Here is a 20514-nt window from a genome sequence, read left to right on the forward strand (position 1 = left end):
TCACATGTTGGCTATATCAAATGCTTGTCTAAGGTTGATGGCTTTGTCACTATGTCACGTGTGGGCCACTATGTGTACAGTTCTGACATAATTACGATCGTTGCCATGACATATGGTTTTACAGTCGGTCAGTTCTGGTTGGTGCAGTCTTTCCCCAACGTCTCTCCTATCCCTCCCTCTCTTTCCATCCCTCTTTTTTTAATCTTTATCCTCTATACAGTATTAACAAGTCATTTAGCAGAAGTAGGTCAGGTTTCTCCTCTCTCTCCATCCCTCCCTCTCTTAGCTGCTCTCTCTCCATCCCCCTCTTTCTCCATCCGTCCCTTCTAAATCCCTCACAACGCCCCTCCCTCTCTTTATCTCTCTCCCTTACCAACCCTTTCTCCTCACTTCTCTCTCTCTCTCCATCCCATCCCATCCCTCTCCTTCCTGCTCTCTCTCCATTTCTATCTCCCCCCTCTGTTGTTGAGGAGAAAGATGTTTTGTGAATGCCACCCGTTTGACATAATGGGGTCCTATAGTACCTCTGGTGCACATCATGTATCAGAATGTTGTATTCCTGCAGTTAGTGTTTGCAGCTAAGAGCCAGCGCTCCATTAGAGGGATGACTGACTGGAGATGCTGTCTAGGTTGTTACTTCATTAGAGGGATAACAGACTGGAAGTACTGTCTAGATTGTTGCTCCATTAGAGGGATGACTGACTGGAAGTACTGTCTAGATTGTTGATCCATTAGAGGGATGACTGACTGGAAGTACTGTCTAGATTGTTGCTCCATTAGAGGGATGACAGACTGGAAGTACTGTCTAGATTGTTGATCCATTAGAGGGATGACAGACTGGAAGTACTGTCTAGATTGTTGATCCATTAGAGGGATGACTGACTGGAGATGCTGTCTAGATTGTTGCTCCATTAGAGGGATGACAGACTGGAAGTAGTGTCTAGATTGTTGATCCATTAGAGGGATGACAGACTGGAAGTACTGTCTAGATTGTTGCTCCATTAGAGGGATGACTGACTGGAGATGCTGTCTAGATTGTTGCTCCATTAGAGGGATGACAGACTGGAAGTACTGTCTAGATTGTTGCTCCATTAGAGGGATGACTGACTGGAGATGCTGTCTAGATTGTTGCTCCATTAGAGGGATGACAGACTGGAAGTACTGTCTAGATTGTTGCTCCATTAGAGGGATGACTGACTGGAAGTACTGTCTAGATTGTTGCTCCATTAGAGGGATGACAGACTGGAGATGCTGTCTAGATTATTGCTCCATTAGAGGGATGACAGACTGGAGATGCTGTCTAGATTGTTGCTCCATTAGAGGGATGTCAGACTGGAAGTACTGTCTAGATTGTTGCTCCATTAGAGGGATGACTGACTGGAAGTACTGTCTAGATTGTTGCTCCATTAGAGGGATGACAGACTGGAGATGCTGTCTAGATTGTTGCTCCATTAGAGGGATGACTGACTGGAGATGCTGTCTAGATTGTTGCTCCATTAGAGGGATGTCAGACTGGAAGTACTGTCTAGATTGTTGCTCCATTAGAGGGATGACTGACTGGAAGTACTGTCTAGATTGTTGCTCCATTAGAGGGATGACAGACTGGAGATGCTGTCTAGATTGTTGCTCCATTAGAGGGATGACAGACTGGAGATGCTGTCTAGTTTGTTACTTCATTAGCACCTTGTCTGACTGGAGATACTGTCTAGTTTGTTACTTCATTAGCACCCAGACTGACTGGAGATACTGTCTAGATTGTTACTTCATTAGCACCTTGTCTGACTAGAGATGCTGTCTAGATTGTTGCTTCATTAGCACCCAAACTAACTGGAGATACTGTCTAGATTGTTACTTCATTAGCACCCTGACTGACTGGAGATACTGTCTAGTTTGTTACTTCATTAGCACCCTGACTGACTGGAGATACTGTCTAGATTGTTACTTCATTAGCACCTTGTCTGACTGGAGATACTGTCTAGATTGTTACTTCATTAGCACCCTGACTGACTGGAGATACTCTCTAGATTGTTACTTCATTAGCACCCTGACTGACTGGAGCTACTGTCTAGATTGTTACTTCATTAGCACCCTGACTGACTTTAGATACTCTCTAGATTGTTACTTCATTAGCACCTTGCAAGTAGAACCCTGACAAGCAGAGTCATGTCAGTTCACAGAACTCCACTGAGACTGAAGCAGACACTGAGAGGGAGAGAGAGAAGAAGAGAGAGAAACTGATTTTTTATTTTGTCCGGTAAATTGCATGACAATTTTTCTCAGTTTTGTTGTTCGGTTGACTTACAGAAGGGCTGTTCAGTTGTTCCTTTGCTGTTTTCAGTTGCACAAAGTAGATTTATTTAACCGTCATGTTCATTAAACATATATTGTTGTTGCATTGTTAGAAACCCGTTTGTGTGAACATGAAAAAAAACATTCCTGTCCAACCACAACTGAATATCTAATGTAAATTCCCCAAGCTGGAATAACAATATATAATGTCTGTTATCCAACAGCGCTGTGGGGAATGTCTGTCGCTGTGGGGAATATCTGTCGCTGTGGCGGCCAGTCAAGGACGTCTCAGAGATTGGTTTCACCTGTCTGACTCAAGGCCAACCACATGCCGAGCTAAGGCACTTTAAACAGCGCTCATTCCACATTGCGTCCCTAGTACTCTGCTAGTGATTAGCAGCCATTTTGGAGCTGACAGTGAGCTGGCTCAAACAGGAAGTGCATCCTAAAGGACACCCTAGGGAATAGACTGCCATTTTGGGACTCAACCAGGGACCTTTTTGGGGTTCCTCGATAGATACAGACTGATCAGGGGTGATATTTTACTGTCCCATCAGGGAGGAAGAGGCAAGAGACTAGTAGTGAGACCAAAATACGTTTGTCTTGTAGAGTTTTCGGTCCCTTAGTATCACCTCTTTCCTCAGATAGCTGTACCTTTGTTAGTGTCTTTAGAACATGGAACACAGCTAGCTGTACCTTTTGTTATTGTCTTTAGAACATGGAACACAGCTAGTTGTAGCTTTGTTAGTGTCTTTAGAACATGGAACACAGCTAGTTGTACCTTTGTTAGTGTCTTTAGAACATGGAACACAGCTAGTTGTACCTTTGTTATTGTCTTTAGAACATGGAACACAGCTAGTTGTAGCTTTGTTAGTGTCTTTAGAATATGGAACACAGCTAGTGAGTCAAAGAAGCATCTGAAGATGTTGTGGCTCTTTTAAAGAACGAAGAGCATATGTTATGGACCTTCGTTTCTCATCTGCTATGGAAATGCACTCCCCAAAGTCTTGATGGGGAGTGCCGAATGTCTGTCTTCAAAGTTTCTCACCTCAGAACAGGTGCCTTAATTACGCCCCCACTGTCTGCGCTGAGCTGAGAGGGATTTTATTTTGACAAATAAAAGTGGATGTCTTGATTTATTTATAACTCGCCTGAACCCCTCTCTCTCTCTCTCTCTCTCTCTCTCTCTCTCTCTCTCTCGCTCTCTGTCGCTCTCTCTCTCTGCTTCACTCCCTCTCTCCCTCTCGTTCTCTCTATCGGTCTCTCTCTCTCTCTGAGTCAGTTTGGGCTGGGGAGCAGTGGGTTAGTAGTAGCTAAGGTTTGAAGTGAGTCTTTACGGATTCTCCATAGCAACAGTGCCTTTGCCTTATACTGGGGACAATAAAAGGCCACTCTAAAATGTGCAGTTTTGTCACACAACACAATGCCACAGATGTCTCAAGTTTTGATGGAGCGTGCAATTGGCATGCTGACTACAGGATTGTTCCCCAGAGATGTTGCCAGATCATTTTATGTTAATTTCTCTACCATAAGCCGGCTCTGACTTTTTGGGGGAGAATTTGGCAGTACATCCAACCGGCCTTACAACCGCAGACCACCTGTAACCACGCCAGCCCAGGACCTCCACATCCGGCTAGGAGTTGAGGAGTTTTTCTGTCTGTAATGAAGCCTTTTTTTGTGGAAAAACGAATTCTGCTTACCTGTGAACAGGGAGTACTGGATGGGACTAAGCACGCACCCCTGAGGGGCCCCCATGTTGAGGGTCAGCGTGTTGGTGCCTACCCTCACCATCTGGTGGCGTCCCGTCAGGAAGTCCAGACTCCAGTTGGGAAGTGTTCAGTCCCAGGGTCCTTAGCTAAGTGCTAAGTTTGAAGGACACTATGGTGTTGAACGCTGCACTGTAGTCAATGAACAGCATTCTCACATAGGTGGTCCGTTTGTACAAGAGAGAAAGGGAAGTGTTGGGAGCGGTATGTGAATTGAAATGGGATGATATTGTTGATGTGAGCCATGACCAGCCTTTCAAAGCTTTTCATGGCTGCAGATGTGAGTGCTACGGGGAGATAGTCATTTAGACAGATTACCTTGGCGTTCTTAGGCACAGGGACTATGGTTGTCTGCTTGAAACATGTAGGTATTACACACTAGGTCAGGGAGAGGTTGAAAATGTCTGTGAAGACACAAGCCAGCCACGTCACTGGGTAGCTTGCAGCTGGGTTACCCTTTGTAATCCGTGATAGTTTGCAAGCCCTGCCACATCCGATGAGCGTCAGAGCCAAAGTAGTAGGATTCGATCTTAGTCCTGTCTTGTCGCTTTGCCTGTTTGATTGTTTTTCAGAGGGCGTATTCTTATAAGCGTCCGGGTTAGTGTCCTGTACCTTTTAAAGGATGCAGCTCTAGCATTTAGCTCAGTGCGGATGTTGCCTGTAATCCATGGCTTCTGGTTGGGATATGTACGTACTGTCACTGTGGAGAGGATGTCGTCGATGCACTTATTAATGAAGCCTGTGACCGATGTGGTAAACTCCTTAATGCCATCAAATGAGTCCCAGAACACATTCCAGTCTGTCCTAGTGAAACAGTCCTGTAGCCTAGCATCCGCTTCATCAGACCACATCCATATTGAACGTGTCACTGGTACTTCCTGTTTAGAGTTTTTGCTTGTAAACAGGAATCAGGAGGATAGAGTTATGGTCAGATTTGCCAAATGGAGGGCGAGGGGGAGCTTTGTATGAGTTTCTGTGTGTGGAGTAAAGTTGATCAGAGTTTTTTCGCCTCTAGTTGCACAGGTGACATGCTGGTAGAAATGAGGTAAAACAGATTTCCGTTTCCCTGTGTTAAAATCACCGGCCACTAGGAGCTTCGCCTCTGGATGAGCATTTTCTTGTTTGCTTATGGCCTTATACAGCTCGTTGAGTGCAATCTTAATGCCAACATCAGTTTGTGGAGGTAAATAGACAGCTGCGAAACATAGATGAGTTGCTGTGACTGTTAGTTAAAAGGACGACTACAAACAAGCATGCTCCCAGTTGATGTAAGATGCCACCTAGGCTTAAATCCACCCTTCCTCCATCATGATCACCTTCTTCATGTGTGTCTGCCTTGCCTCCATTGATTCTTGATCAATGACTGCGATAGTATCATACCATTGTCATCAGCTCAGACTGATAGTGTAACAATCCCTGTCTCCCCCTCTGTCTGTCTGTGTCTGTCTTTGTCTGTCTTTCTTTCTGTCTGTCTGTGTCTGTCTGTCCCCAACAGAAAGCGTACTGTGGCCACTGCAGTGAAAGGATATGGGGGCTGGGGAGGCAGGGCTACAAGTGTATCAACTGCAAACTGCTGGTCCATAAGCGCTGTCACAAACTCGTCCCTCTGACCTGCCAAAGGCATATGGTGAGTACCATAGAAATAGAATCTCATTCTAGTTCTGTGGTGAGTACTCTGGCCAATCCGTCATGTCAAAGCTTCGGAAGAACTTACTATTTATAAAGCATTCATAAAGTCTTCATAAGCACTACATAGACACTTCACAAACTGCAGTGCAAAAGGCATATGGTGAGCTTATAAAGGCTTTTTAGAGCATTTACAGTCTTCATAAGCACTTCATAGATACTTCATAAACTTAAGTGAACGTCTGAATTAATGAGTTGGGAGGGCGAATGAGTAGTATTAAACTGCTTTAGGTTGAAACCAAGTTTTGCATTTCAACAATCCAACTTGTTTAGAGTAAAAGATCAAGGTAATCAATGAATTCAGATAACAAAACTGTGAATTATTCAAAAGTCTGAATTAAACATTGCTATTGATGTTCTAATGTGTATTTGTAACATAGTGAATGCTGTTCTGCCCCGAGTGGGGATCGAACTAGCAACCTTCTGCAAAACACATACTGTATATAACTCAAAGCCAACTACCTTAGCCAACAGAGCAAGATACTGGTCTGTCATTTCATGAGAAATAGTTGGCAATGTACTCCAGCCAACATGCTATGGGCAAGTTTCAAATCCACTGCGTATAGATATAGGCTGCGTCTCAAATGCCACCCTATTCACTGTTTAGTGCACTACTTTTGACCAGGGCCCATAGGGAATAGAGTGCCATTTGGGACACTTCCATACTGTAGTGTATACCGTATACTGAAACATCACAAGGTTGATCTCTAGTGACAGACTGCTAACATACAGAAAGAAGCATTAAGATTAGAGCTAGCCTCTACCAGGCTTTCACCTCACCTTCGGTATGAAAGCCTGTTGACGTTCTTGTCAGAGACAAGCTAAAAGAAGGTGGAGGGTTCTGTGTCTGCACCACATACTCTTGTGACTGGTGTTCCCCAGGGCTCGGTTCTAGGTCCTCTTCTCTCAACACACCAAGTCACTCGGCTCTGTCATATTCTCACATGGTCTCTCCTATCATTGCTATGCGGATGACACTCAACTACTTTTCTCCTTTCCCCTTCTAACACCCAGGTGGCGACACACATCTCTGCGTGCCTGGCAGATATCTCAGCTTGGGTGTCGGCCCACCACCTCAAGCTCAACCTCAACCAGGCGGAGCTGCTCTTCCTCCCGTGGAAGGCCTGCCTGCCTGCTCAAAGACCTCTCCATCACGGTTGACAACTCTACAGTGTCCCCCTCCCAGAGTGCAAAGAACCTTGGCGTGACCTTGGACAACACCCTGTCGTTCTCTGCGAACATCAAAGCAGTGACTCGCTCCTGCAGGTTCATGCTCTATAACATCTAGACTACTGCAACTCGGTGTTGGCTGGGCTCCCCAATTGTGCCATCAAACCCCTGCAACTTATCCAGAATGCAACCTTCCCAAGTTCTTCCATGTCACCCCACTTCTCCGCACACTCCACGAAGCTCACATCCACTACAAGACCATGGTACTTGCCTACGAGCAAGAGGAACTGCCCCCCCACCCATCTTAAGAGGATTGCACTAACTGTAAATTGCTCTGGGTGCTAAATGACTAACATGTACATTTAAAAATGGCTATCCAAGCCGTTTTCCCCTCCCAACAATAGGAATAGGCACATTCAAACAGAGGCGGAGAATCGAAACCGAAAGCCAATAAATTTCACTGGTGCCCACGTGGGGTGGTGTCATTTCAGCCAAATTATGAAAAAAATTGCCTTTCCTAGCAATGCTAACACCGTAAATTAGCTTACGCTGCACTTCTAAAGAGGTATGGAAGGGGTGGTTGTTTTAGAAAAATCGACATCTACTGACAGGCAATCAGAACAATGTAAGCGAGGCCTGGAATCCAGGGCTAGACTACAACAAATCTGGTACCGAAAACCCAGGTCAATAGTCAGGATGTACTAACAGGCTGTTTTGCTTTCATGCAATCAGACAATGCTCTATCAACAAACACCTTGATCCCCTTTGAAAAGCCAACGCCTCCATGGTTAGAACCGCATAAAATTATTCATATAAGTGCATTGTTGCGAGAAATATCCAGACTTCTCAACTTCTGTGTTCTTTATTTTGTTGAAAAGATACCTCCATGTGCCTAAGATGTCTATCAATGGAAAACCTCTTAAAACGGAAGCCTCTTCTTCCCAGTGTCTCCAAGGACCTAGTCAGGATGCTCTTTAAGCAGCCTCAAAACCACATGCAGCTATTTGCCTGTATTCTCTTGGCAGAATCCAGTCATCCTATTTGCCTGTCTTCTCTTGGCAGGATCCAGTCATGCCATCACAGGAGCCCCCTTTAGATGAGAAGAGTGAAGAGGTGGACCTCCCCCCTGAACACACAGAGGATACAGATGGAAGTCAGTTCCTATAAAATATTGTTTCTTTCAATATAGACATAATATGAGAAGTAGGAGACCTTGTGACCTTGTAGTCTTGGTATCAGTGCACTGGGTCTGGGCCTGTATTCAAAAAGCATCACAGAGTAGGAGTGCTGATCTGTCTTTATTCATTATGAAAAGGTAAAACTGATCCTAGATCAGCACTCCTACCCTGAAAACACTTTGTGAATACTAATTACAAAGGCTTTAAAGACACTATTCAATCAAAACCAATAACTAGATTTCCAGGTTTATAAAAAAAATGAAGAAGAAAGAAGACTCCTCCCACACAGCGAGATAAGAGCATGTTTGAATCAGCATGCCATTGTTGTTTACAGGCTGGTCCCAAAGCTTAGTTTCTATGCACTATTCTGCACAGCGCAATTTTACAAATAAGAATTGAAGTCGGCCATTGTCTGTCCAGGTGTGTGTTTTTTTCTGCCAGAAGCAGCAACTTGAACAAGATGCACTGCTGTGCACAGGGCCTTCACCTCTTTGTGCACTGGTTCTGTTCAGTACAGTATAGTTCAGTACAGTCCAGTTTAGTTCAGTCCAGTCCAGTATAGTTCAGTCCAGTACACTATAGTTCAGTATAGTTCAGTCCAGTACAGTATAGTACAGTCCAGTATAGTTTAGTCCAGTATAGTATAGTATAGTTCAGTACAATATAGTCCAGTACAGTATAGTCCAGTATAGTATAGTTCAGTACAGTATAGGCCAGTATAGTATAGTTCAGTATAGTATAGTTCAGTATAGTTTAGTATAGTTCAGTATAGTATAGTCCAGTATAGTATAGTTCAGTCCAGTACACTATAGTTCACTACAGTATAGTTCAGTATAGTATAGTTCAGTCCAGTATAGTATAGTTCAGTACAGTATAGCACAGTATAGTCCAGTGTAGTATAGTCCAGTGTAGTATAGTTCAGTATAGTATAGTTCAGTACAGTCCAGCATAGTATAGTCCAGTACAGTAAATGACAGTATAGTCCTGTACAGTATATTAACAGTACAGTATAGTCCAGTACAGTATAGCCCAGTACAGTACAGTCCAGTACAGTAAATTACAGTATAGTCCAGTACAGTATAGTCCAGTACTGTATAGTCCAGTATAGTATAGTATATCACAGTATAGTCCAGTATAGTATAGTCCAGTATAGTATATTACAGTATAGTGTAGTCCAGTACAGTACAGTATCGTCCAGTGCAGTATAGTCCAGTACAGTATATTACAGTATAGTCCAGTATAGTACAGTATAGTAACAGTACTCACCAGTGGGCTGACCTACTTGGGCAGAGGCAGGAAGAAGCTGCAACTCACTCTGCAGAGCATGATGCCCTCTGCTGGCCACAAAGGTGAACTACATGTCCCACAATGCTCCCTTGATTATGGGAGAATGTCAGTTGCATTTCCTTGATTCCTCGTGCACACACTCTCTCTGATCTTCTCATCCAATGAGTTTTGAGAAGGAGGCGAGGAGAGAGGACGCAAGGAATCAAGGCAATGCAATTAAGATTCTCACTTGGACTCTTTCTCAATGAATCTTTCCTCGATTCCTTGTATCCTCTCTGCTTGTCTCCTTCTCAAAATAATTTTTGACCTTTTCCTTCCAATACGGTTGAGGAGGCAAGGAGATAGGATGCAAGGAATCACAGAAAGATTAATTGAGATGGAGCCATGGATTCTTGAGGAGTACCCTATTAGGTCCTCTGTAGCTCAGTTGGTAAAGCATGGTCCTCTGTAGCTCAGTTGGTAGAGCTTGGTGCTTGCAACTCCAGGACAGTGGGTTCAATTCCCAGGATCACCCATAAGTAAAATCTATGCACGCATGACTATAAGTGACTTTGGATAAAAGTGTCTGCTAAATAGCATATTATACTGTATATTATTTGAATGGGGATGGCTTTAGACGAAATATCCCGTAGGTTTTTAATGCCCAGTCTTCACTGTGTAGAACTTTCCATCACAACTCAGGTAACAAGTTGTTTCTCTCTTCAGTAACTTTCCTACCACACAGTCGCAAAGTGGACAAAGTGGAAGAGGACTCGAAGGTGAGTTCATTTAGACACACAAAGTAAATGTCAGTCATGCATTCGTTTATGATATGGATTGTTCTGGTATTCTAGAATGTAAAACATTCTATTCTGTTTCTAGAACACAGAACAGCCCATTCTACACTGAACAAAAATATAAACGCAACATGTAAAGGGTTGGTCCCAAGTTTCATGAGCTGAAATAAAAGATCCCAGAAATGTTCCATACGCACAAAAATATTATCTAAAATTTTGGGTAGAAATTAGTTTACATCCCTGTTAGTGAGCATTTCTCCTTTGCTAATTTAATCTATCCACCTGACCGGTGTGGCATATTAAGAAGCCGATTCATCAGCATGATCATTACACAGGTGCACCGTATTCTGGGGACAGTGAAAGGCCACTCTAAATTGTGCACAGATGTCTCAAGTTTTTAGGGAGAGCGCAATTGGCATGCTGACTGCAGGAATGTCCACCAGAGTTGTTGGCAGAGAATTTAATGTTAATTTCTCTACCATAAGCCGCCTCCAATGTCGTTTTAGAGAATTTGGCATTACATCAAACCGGCCTTACAGCTGTAGACCATGTGTAACCATGCCAACCCAGGACCTCAACATCCGGCTTCTTCACCTGCGGGAATTGTCTGAGACTATCCACCTGGACAGTTGATGAAACTGAGGAGTATTTCTGTCTATAATAAAGCCCCTTTGTGGGGAAAAACAAATTCTGATTGGCTGGGCCTGGCTCCCCAGTGGGTGGGCCTATGCCCTCCCTGGCCCACCCATGGCTGCACCCTTGCCCAGTTTTGTGAAATCCATAGATTAGGGCCTAATGAATTTATATCAATTGACTGATTTCCTTATATGAACTGTAACTCAGTAAAATCGTTGAATTTGTTGCATGTTGCGTTTATATTTTTGTTCAGTATATTTTATCACACAAAAATGTCACACAGGTTCTTATATGTTAGTATCATATCTACATGTCAGTGATTCCAGCTCTGTCTATAACCATAAGGTTTTAATAAACATCAGGGGCATTCAACAGTGTGCTGGTATCTGGGTCTTTTCTAACATGTATTTCCCATCAAAACCACCCCTTCAGGACATCAAAGCGGTGGTGGGTGGGATCGACGGTATCAAGATCTCCCAGGAGATGGCGCTGGGCCTGGGGGACTTTGACCTGATCCGGGTCATCGGCCGCGGCAGCTACGCCAAGGTGCTGCTGGTGCGACTCAAGAAGAATGAACAGATCTACGCCATGAAGGTGGTCAAGAAGGAACTGGTGCACGACGACGAGGTGAGAGGCAGGAGCAGGAGAGGGAGGGAGGGAGGGAGGGAGGGAGGGAGGGAGGGAGGGAGGGAGGGGAAGCAGGAGGACAGAGATGAAAAGAGGAGGATGTAGAGTAGAGGGAGGAAAAAGAGTGTATGAGTCCACAGAAGCCGGGGGATGAAATGAGAAAAGAAGAGGATCTCAGGGGGGATGAAAAGAGAAGTGGAAAAAAGATGAGGAGGCGTGAAGGAACGATGACAAAGACAGGAAAAAGGGAAGAAGTTATTGTAACGTAAATTGGCCTTAACGAGGAAAATTATGAGTCAAATTGATTTAAAGATAGGGAGGAGAACTGAGGGAGTACAATAAGTAAGGAGAAGATAGGGAAGATTTAAAAAAAACTGAGGATGATGTGTTTGAAGAATTATTGAGAGATTATAGTTTCCACCTCTAGGTGGAGGTATGGTATCACTATTATACATACAGTTGAAGTCGGAAGTTTACATAGGCCTTAGCCAAATACATTTAAACTCAGTTTTTCACAATTCCTGACATTTAATCCTAGTAAAAAATCCCTGTTTTAGGTCAGTTAAGATCACCACTTTATTTTAAGAATGTGAAATGTCAGAATAATAGTGTAGAGAATGATATATTTATGCTTTTATTTATTTCATCACATTCCGAGTGCGTCAGAAGTTTACATGCACTTTATTAATATTTGGTAGTATTGCCTTTAAATTGTTTAACTTGGGTCAAGCGTTTCAGGTAGCCTTCCACAAGCTTCCCATAATAAGTTGTGTGAATTTTGTCCCATTCCTCCTGACAGAGCTGGTGTAACTGAGTCAGGCTTGTAGGCCTCCTTGCTCGCACACGCTTTTTCAGGTCTGTCCACACATTTTCTATAGGATGAGCTCAGGGCTTTCAAATCAAATCAAAGTTTGTGCACCGAATACAACAGGTGTAGACCTTACAGTGAAATCCTTACTTACAGGCTATAACCAATAGTGCGAAAAAAAGGTGTGTGTGTGTGTTTGTAGGTAAGTAAAGAAATAAAACAACAGTAAAAAGACATTTGAAAATAGCAGTGGCAAGGCTATATACAGTCACCGGTTAGACAGGCTTATTGAGGTAGTATGTACATGTAGGTATGGTTAAAGTGACTATGCATATATGATGAACAGAGTGTAGCAGTAGCATAAAAAGAGGGGTTGGCAGGTGGTGGAACACAATGCAGATAGCCCGGTTAGCCAATGTGGGTAACGATTTGGTTACGTGTTCAAGAGTCTTATGGCTAGGGGGTAAAAACTGTTGAGAAGGCTTTTTTTTCCTAGACTTGGCACTCCGGTACCGCTTGCCATGCGGTAGTAGAGAGAACAGTCTATGACTGGGGTGGCTGGGGTCTTTGACAATTTTTAGGGCCTTCCTCTGACACCGCCTGGTGTAGAGGTCCTGGATGGCAGGCAGCTTAGCCCCAGTGATGTACTGGGCCGTACGCACTACCCTCTGAAGTGCCTTGCGGTCGGAGGTCGAGCAATTGCCATACCAGGCAGTGATGCAACCAGTCAGGATGCTCTCGATGTTACAGCTGTAGAACCTTTTGAGGATCTCAGGACCCATGCCAAATCTTTTTCGTTTCCTGAGGGGGAATAGGCTTTGTCGTGCCCTCTTCACGACTGTCTTGGTGTGTTTGGACCATTCTAGTTTGAAGCTCTCAACCTGCTCCACTACAGCCCCATCGATGAGAATGGGGGCGTGCTCGGTGCTCCTTTTCCTGTAGCCCACAATCATCTCCTTAGTCTTGGTTACGTTGAGGGATAGGTTGTTATTCTGGCACCACCCGGCCAGGTCGCTGACCTCCTCCCTATAGGCTGTCTCGTCGTTGTCGGTGATCAGGCCTACCACTGTTGTGTCGTCTGCCAACTTAATGATGATGTTGGATTCGTGCCTGGCCATGCAGTCGTGGGTGAACAGGGAGTACAGGAGGGGACTGAGCACGCACCCCTGGGGAGCTGAGGATCAGCGTGGCAGATGTGTTGCTACCTACCCTCACCACCTGGGGGCGGCCCGTCAGGAAGTCCAGGATCCAGTTGCCGAGGGAGGTGTTTAGTCCCAGGTTCCTTAGCGTAGTGATGAGCTTTGAGGGTACTATGGTGTTGAACGCTGAGCTGTCGTCAATGAATAGCAATCTCACATAGGTGTTGTTTGGGCGGAATGCAAATTGGAGAGGTCTAGGGTTTCTGGGATAATGGTGTTGATGTGAGCCATTACCAGCCTTTCAAAGCACTTCATGGCTACGGACGTGAGAGCTACGGGTCTGTAGTCATTTAAGCAGGTTGCCTTTGTGTTCTTGGGCACAGGGACTATGGAGGTCTGCTTGAAACATGTTGTTATTACAGACTCAATCAGGGACATGTTGAAAATGTCAGTGAAGACACCTGCCAGTTGGTCAGCACATGCCCGGAGCACACGTCCTGGTAATCCATCTGGCCCCGCAGCCCTCTGTATGTTGACCTGTTTAAAGGTCTTACTCACGTCGGCGATGGAGAGCGCAATCACACAGTCGTCCGGAACAGCTGATGCTCTCATGCATGCCTCAGTGTTGCTTGCCTTGAAGCGAGCATGGAAGTGATTTAGCTCGCTTTGTGATGGCCACTCCAATACCTTGACTTTGTTGTCCTTAAGCCATTTTGCCACAACTTTGGAAGTATGCTTGGGGTCATTGTCCATTTGGAAGACCCATTTGCGACCAAGCTTTAACCTCTCTAGGGTAGGTGGCACCAAATCGTCCCACCTACGTAACAGCCAGTGTAATCCCGTGACGCGTTATTCAAAAACCTTAGAAATGCAAAAACTTCAATTTTTCAAACATATGACTATTTTACACCATTTTAAAGACAAGACTCTCGTTAATCTAACCACACTGTCCGATTTCAAAAAGGCTTTACAACGAAAGCAAAACATTAGATTATGTCAGCAGAGTACCCAGCCAGAAATAATCAGACACCCATTTTTCAAGCTAGCATATAATGTCACATAAACCCAAACCACAGCTAAATGCAGCACTAACCTTTGATGATCTTCATCAGATGACAACCCTAGGACATTATGTTATACAATACATGCATGTTTTGTTCAATCAAGTTCATATTTATATCAAAAACCAGCTTTTTACATTAGCATGTGACTAGCATGTGACTAGCATTCCCACCGAACACTGCCGGTGAATTTACTAAATTACTCACGATAAACGTTCACAAAAAGCATAACAATTATTTTAAGAATTATAGATACAGAACTCCTCTATGCACTCGATATGTCCGATTTTAAAATAGCTTTTCGGTGAAAGCACATTTTGCAATATTCTCAGTAGATAGCCCGGCATCACAGGGCTAGCTATTTAGACACCCAGCAAATGTAGCACTCATCAAAGTCAGATTTACTATAAGAAAAATGTTATTACCTTTGCTGTCTTCGTCAGAATGCACTCCCAGGACTTCTACTTCAATAACAAATGTTGGTTTGGTTCAAAATAATCCATAGTTATATCCAAACAGCGGCGTTTTGTTCATGCGTTCAAGACACTATCCGAAAGGGTAAATAAGGGTGACGAGCATGGCGCAATTCGTGACAAGAAAATTCTAAATATTCCATTACCGTACTTCGAAGCATGTCAACCGCTGTTTAAAATCAATTTTTATGCCATTTTTCTCATAAAAAAGCGATAATATTCCGACCGGGAATCTGCGTTTAGGTAAACAGAGGAAAGAAAATAAAGCATTCGGTCGACTCGGGCACGCGCCTAAGCCCACAGTACTCTGATCGGCCACTTGCCAAACGCGATAAAGTGTTTCAGCTAGAGCCTGCCTCGATATCGTTCAGCTTTTTCCCGGGCTCTGAGAGCCTATGGGAGCCGTAGGCAGTGTCATGTTATTGCAAAGATCCTCAGTCTTCAATAAAAAGAGCCAAGATGAAACACAACTTGTCAGACAGGCCACTTCCTGCATGGAATCTTCTCAGGTTTTGGCCTGCCATTTGAGTTCTGTTATACTCACAGACACCATTCAAACAGTTTTAGAAACTTTAGGGTGTTTTCTATCCAAAGCCAATAATTATATGCATATTCTAGTTACTGGGCAGGAGTAGTAACCAGATTAAATCGGGTACGTTTTTTATCCGGCCGTGTCAATACTGCCCCCTAGCCCTAACAGGTTAACGTCCTGACTGATGTCTTGAGATGTTGCTTCAATATATCCACATAATTTTCTTTCCTCATGATGCCATCAATTTTGCGAAGTGCACCAGTCCCTCCTGCAGTAAAGCACCCCCACAACATGATGCTGCCACCCCCGTGCTTCACGGTTGGGATGGTGTTCTTTGGCTTGTAAGGCTCCTGTCACGTCCTGACCAGCAGATGGAGCTATTGTTTTAGTTTTAGGGTCAGGACGTGGCAGTTTTGTGTATGGGGAATGTTTGTATTGTTGATTGGGACTTCCAATTGAAGGCAGGTGTGTTTAGTTGGCTTTGATTGGAAGTCCTATATAGGTGTGTGTGTTTTTCTTTGGGGTTGTGGGTGGTTGTTTTTGCACTGCGTTTATAGCCTGCAGAACTGTTGCTGTTGTCACCTTTATTGTTTTGTTAACCTCTATGGGCTAGGTGGGACGCTAGCGTGCCACCCGTGGTGCACTCCATCAACAGCAGGTGCATTTCAAGAGCGGCAAATTTGAATCCAAATAAATGTCAAAATTCAAATTTTTCAAAAATACAACTATTTTACACCATTTGAAAGATAAACATCTCCTTAATCTAACCACGTTTTACGATTTCAAAAAGGTTTTACGGCGAAAGCATAAATTTAGAGTATGTTAGGACAGTACATTTACAAGAGTTGTGTGTAATGTTTTGTCAAGTCAAAGACAGGGTCACCAAAACCATAAAACCAGCTAAAATGATGCACTAACCTTTTACAATCTCCATCAGATGACACTCCTAGGACATTATGTTAGACAATGCATGCATTTTTAGTTCTATCAAGTTCATATTTATATCCAAAAACAGCGTTTTACTATGGCATTGATGTTGAGGAAATCGTTTCCCTCCAATAACCGGCAGTCAAGTCAGCGTCACAAATTAAATAATTAAAATTAGAAAACATTGGTAAAATATTATATTGTCATTTAAAGAATTATAGATTTACATCTCTTGAACGCAATCAACTTGCCAGATTTAAAAATAACCTTACTGGGAAATCACACTTTGCAATAATCTGAGCACTGCGCCCAGAAAAATACGCGTTGCGATACAGACTAGACGTCATGTTGGGGAGATCTAAAATCGAAAATACTATGTAAATAATCCATTACCTTTGATTCTCTTCATCAGATGTCACTTCCAGGTATCACAGGTCCATAACGAATGTAGTTTTGTTCAAAAAAGCTCATCATTTATGTCCAAAAATCTCCGTCTTGTTAGCACATGATCTAAGCCAGCCGGACTTCTCGTCATGAACGAGGGGAAAAAATATATTTCCGTTCGTTCAAACATGTCAAACGTTGTATAGCATAAATCATTAGGGCCTTTTTTAACCAGAACATGAATAATATTCAAGGTGGACGAATGCATACTCTTTTATAACGTATTGGAACGAGGGTACCCAACATGAACTCGCGCGCCAGGTGTCTAATGGGACATCATCGTTCCATGGCTCTTGTTCGGTCAGATCTCCCTCCAGAAGACTCAAAACACTTTGTAAAGGCTGGTGACATCTAGTGGAAGCAATAGGAAGTGCCAAAATATTCCTCAGCCCCTGTGTTTTTCAATGGGATAGGTTTAAAGTCAATACAACACATCAGGTATCCACTTCCTGTCAGAAAATGTCTCAGGGTTTTGCCTGCCAAATGAGTTCTGTTATACTCACAGACACCATTCAAACAGTTTTAGAAACTTTAGAGTGTTTTCTATCCATATATAATAAGTATATGCATATTCTAGTTACTGGGTAGGATTAGTAACCAGATTAAATCGGGTACATTTTTTTTATCCAGACGTGCAAATGCTGCCCCCTAGCCCTAACAGGTTAAGTGGATGCTTTACTCCTTATTTGAAATTAAATATGAGTATTCACATACCTGCTGCGCCTTTGTCCATTTATGAAGACAGCCGTTACAGAACCACCCACCAAACCAGGACCAAGCAGCAGAAGAGGAGGAAGCCACAGGAGAAGAAAAGGGAGGAATGGACATGGGAGGACGTCCTGGACGGTAAGGGAGCCTACACCTGGGAAGAGATCCTGGCCGGAAGGGATCGCCTCCCATGGGAACAGGTGGAGGCACTCAGGAGAGTGGAGGCAGCTGGACAGAGGAATCAACGGGAACGTTATGCTGGAACACGGTTGGGTAGGAAACCCGAGAGGCACCCCCAAGAATTTTTTTGGGGGGGGCACACGGGTAGCTTGGCCAGGCCAGGGAAGAGCCGTAAGCCAGCTACCCGTGACTACAGGGAGGTGCGTATGAGGTGGAGGGCGCCATGTTACGCTGAGGTACGCACCATCTCGCCTATACGGACGCACAGCCCAGTTCGCCCAGTACCAGTGCCCCGCAGGTGCCAGGGCAAGGTGAGCATCGAGCCGGAAGGGGTGATGCCAACCCTGCACTCAAGACCGCCAGTGCGCCCTTTCGGTCCGGTGTTTCCCGCTAGACGCACTAGCATGGAGGTGCGTGTCTCTAGGCTGGCACGTCCAGTACCAGCCCCACGCATCAGGAGTCTAGTGCGTCAGCCCAACCCCGCCAGTCGTAAGTCACCAGAGCTGCCCGCCAGTCAACAGTCACCAGAGCTGCCCGCCAGTCAACAGTCACCAGAGCTTCCCGCCAGTCAACAGTCACCAGAGCTGCCCGCCAGTCAACAGTCACCAGAGCTGCCCGCCAGTCAACAGTCACCAGAGCTGCCCGCCAGTCAACAGTCACCAGAGCTGCCCGCCAGTCAACAGTCACCAGAGCTGCCCGCCAGTCGTAAGTCGCCAGAGCTGCCCGCTAGTCAGAAGCTGCCAGAGTGGCCAGACTGCCCGGTTCTGCCAGGGTGGCCAGACTGCCCGGTTCTGCCAGGGTGGCCAGACTGCCCGGTTCTGCCAGAGTGGCCAGACTGCCCGGTTCTGCCAGGGTGGCCAGACTGCCCGGTTCTGCCAGAGTGGCCAGACTGCCCGGTTCTGCCAGAGTGGCCAGACTGCCCGGTTCTGCCAGAGTGGCCAGACTGCCCGGTTCTGCCAGAGTGGCCAGACTGCCCGGATCTGCCAGGGTGCCCTGCCTGTCAGGATCTGCCAGGGTGCCCTGCCTGTCAGGATCTGCCAGAGTGGCCCTCCTGTCCTCCGGTCCAGCCCGAGTGGCCCTCTTGTCCTCCGGTCCAGCCCGAGTGGCCCTCCTGTCGTCCGGCCCAGCCCGAGTGGCCCTCCTGTCCTCCGGCCCAGCCCGAGTGGCCCTCCTGTCCTCCGGCCCAGCCCGAGTGGCCCTCCTGTCCTCCGGCCCAGCGCGAGTGGCCCTCCTGTCCTCCGGCCCAGCCCGAGTGGCCCTCCTGCCCTCCGGCCCAGCCCGAGTGGCTCTCCTGCCCTCCGGCCCAGCCCGAGTGGCCCTCCTGCCCTCCGGCCCAGCCCGAGTGGCCCTCCTGCCCTCCTGCCCAGCCCGAGTGGCCCTCCTGCCCTCCGGCCCAGCCCGAGTGCCCCTCCTGCCCTCCGGTCCAGCCCGAGTGGCCCTCCTGCCCTCCGGTCCAGCCCGAGTGGCCCTCCTGCCCTCCGGCCCAGCCCGAGTGGCCCTCCTGCCCTCCGGCCCAGCCCGAGTGGCCCTCCTGCCCTCCGGCCCAGCCCGAGTGGTCCGCATGTCTTCCGACCCAGCCCCAGTGGTCCGTCTGCCAGGGTCAGCCCGATTGGCCCGTCTGCCCGGCGCAGCTATCGGCGCCACCAAAGTGGGCGAAGCCGAAGGTGGAGCGAGGTCCACGTCCTGCACCTGAGCCACCTCCAGGATAGGTGGGTTGGGGAGGGAGGGTGTAGCACAGTGCCGTTGGTGACGGCAGCCACCCTCCCTTCCCTCTCTTATTGTTTAGGGGTTATTGTTTATGGGTTTTTTGTTGGTGTTTTCTGTTGGTAGGTGCATTCCGGGGTCTGCACCTTGAGGGGGGGGGGGGGGGTACTGTCACGTCCTGACCAGCAGATGGAGCTATTGTTTTAGTTTTGGGGTCAGGACGTGGCAGTTTTGTGTATGGGGAATGTTTGTATTGTTGATTGGGACTGCCAATTGAAGGCAGGTGTGTTGAGTTGGCTTTGATTGGAAGTCCTATATAGGTGTGTGTGTTTTTCTTTGGGGTTGTGGGTGGTTGTTTTTGCACTGCGTTTATAGCCTGCAGAACTGTTGCTGTTGTCACCTTTATTGTTTTGTTAAGTGGATGCTTTACTCCTTATTTGAAATTAAATATGAGTATTCACATACCTGCTGCGCCTTTGTCCATTTATGAAGACAGCCGTTACAGCTCCCCCTTTTTTCCCCAAACATAACGATGGTCATTATGGCCAAACAGTTCTATTTTTGTTTCATCAGACCAGAGGACATTACTCCAAAAACTATGATCTTTGTCCCCATATGCAGTTGCAAAACGTAGTCTGGCTTTTTTTATAGCGGTTTTGGAGCAGTGGCTTCTTCCTTGTTGAGGTGCCTTTCAGGTTATGTCGATATAGGACTCGTTTTACTGTGGATATAGATACTTTTGTACCTGTTTCCTCCAGCATCTTCACAAGGTCCTTTGCTGTTGTTCTGGGAATGATTTGCACTTTTCGCACCAAAGTACGTTAATCTCTAGGAGACAGAATGTGTCTCCTTCCTGAGCGGTATGACGGCTGTGTGGTTCCATGGTGTTTATACTTGCGTACTACTGTTTGTACAGATGAACGTGGTACCTTCAGGCGTTTGGAAATTGCTCCCAAGGATGAACCAGACTTGTGGAGGTCTACAATTGTTTTTTCTAAGGTCTTGGCTGATTTCTTTTGATTTTCCCATTATGTCAAGCAAAGAGGCACTGAGTTTCAAGGTTGGCCTTGAAATACATCCACAGGTACACCTCCATTTGACTCAAATGATGTAAATTAGCATA

The 20514-nt window shown here is 45.7% G+C and overlaps 1 protein-coding gene across 3 annotated transcripts in view; it reads left to right on the forward strand.

Moving 5' to 3' along the window:
• Positions 1 to 20514, forward strand: part of LOC106572815 (protein kinase C zeta type) — a 189546-nt gene that overhangs the window by 88303 nt on the left and 80729 nt on the right. For all 3 annotated transcript variants that reach the window (XM_014147311.3, XM_014147314.3, XM_014147316.3), the window contains 4 exons: positions 5551 to 5682; positions 7974 to 8064; positions 10082 to 10134; positions 11221 to 11415. In XM_014147311.3, coding sequence (XP_014002786.1) covers positions 5551 to 5682; positions 7974 to 8064; positions 10082 to 10134; positions 11221 to 11415 — 471 coding nt within the window. The remainder of the gene's footprint in view (positions 1 to 5550; positions 5683 to 7973; positions 8065 to 10081; positions 10135 to 11220; positions 11416 to 20514) is intronic.

This window comes from Salmo salar, chromosome 15, assembly GCF_965601325.2.
Source record: "Salmo salar chromosome 15, fSalSal1, whole genome shotgun sequence".
In the NCBI taxonomy this organism is placed as follows: domain Eukaryota; kingdom Metazoa; phylum Chordata; class Actinopteri; order Salmoniformes; family Salmonidae; genus Salmo; species Salmo salar.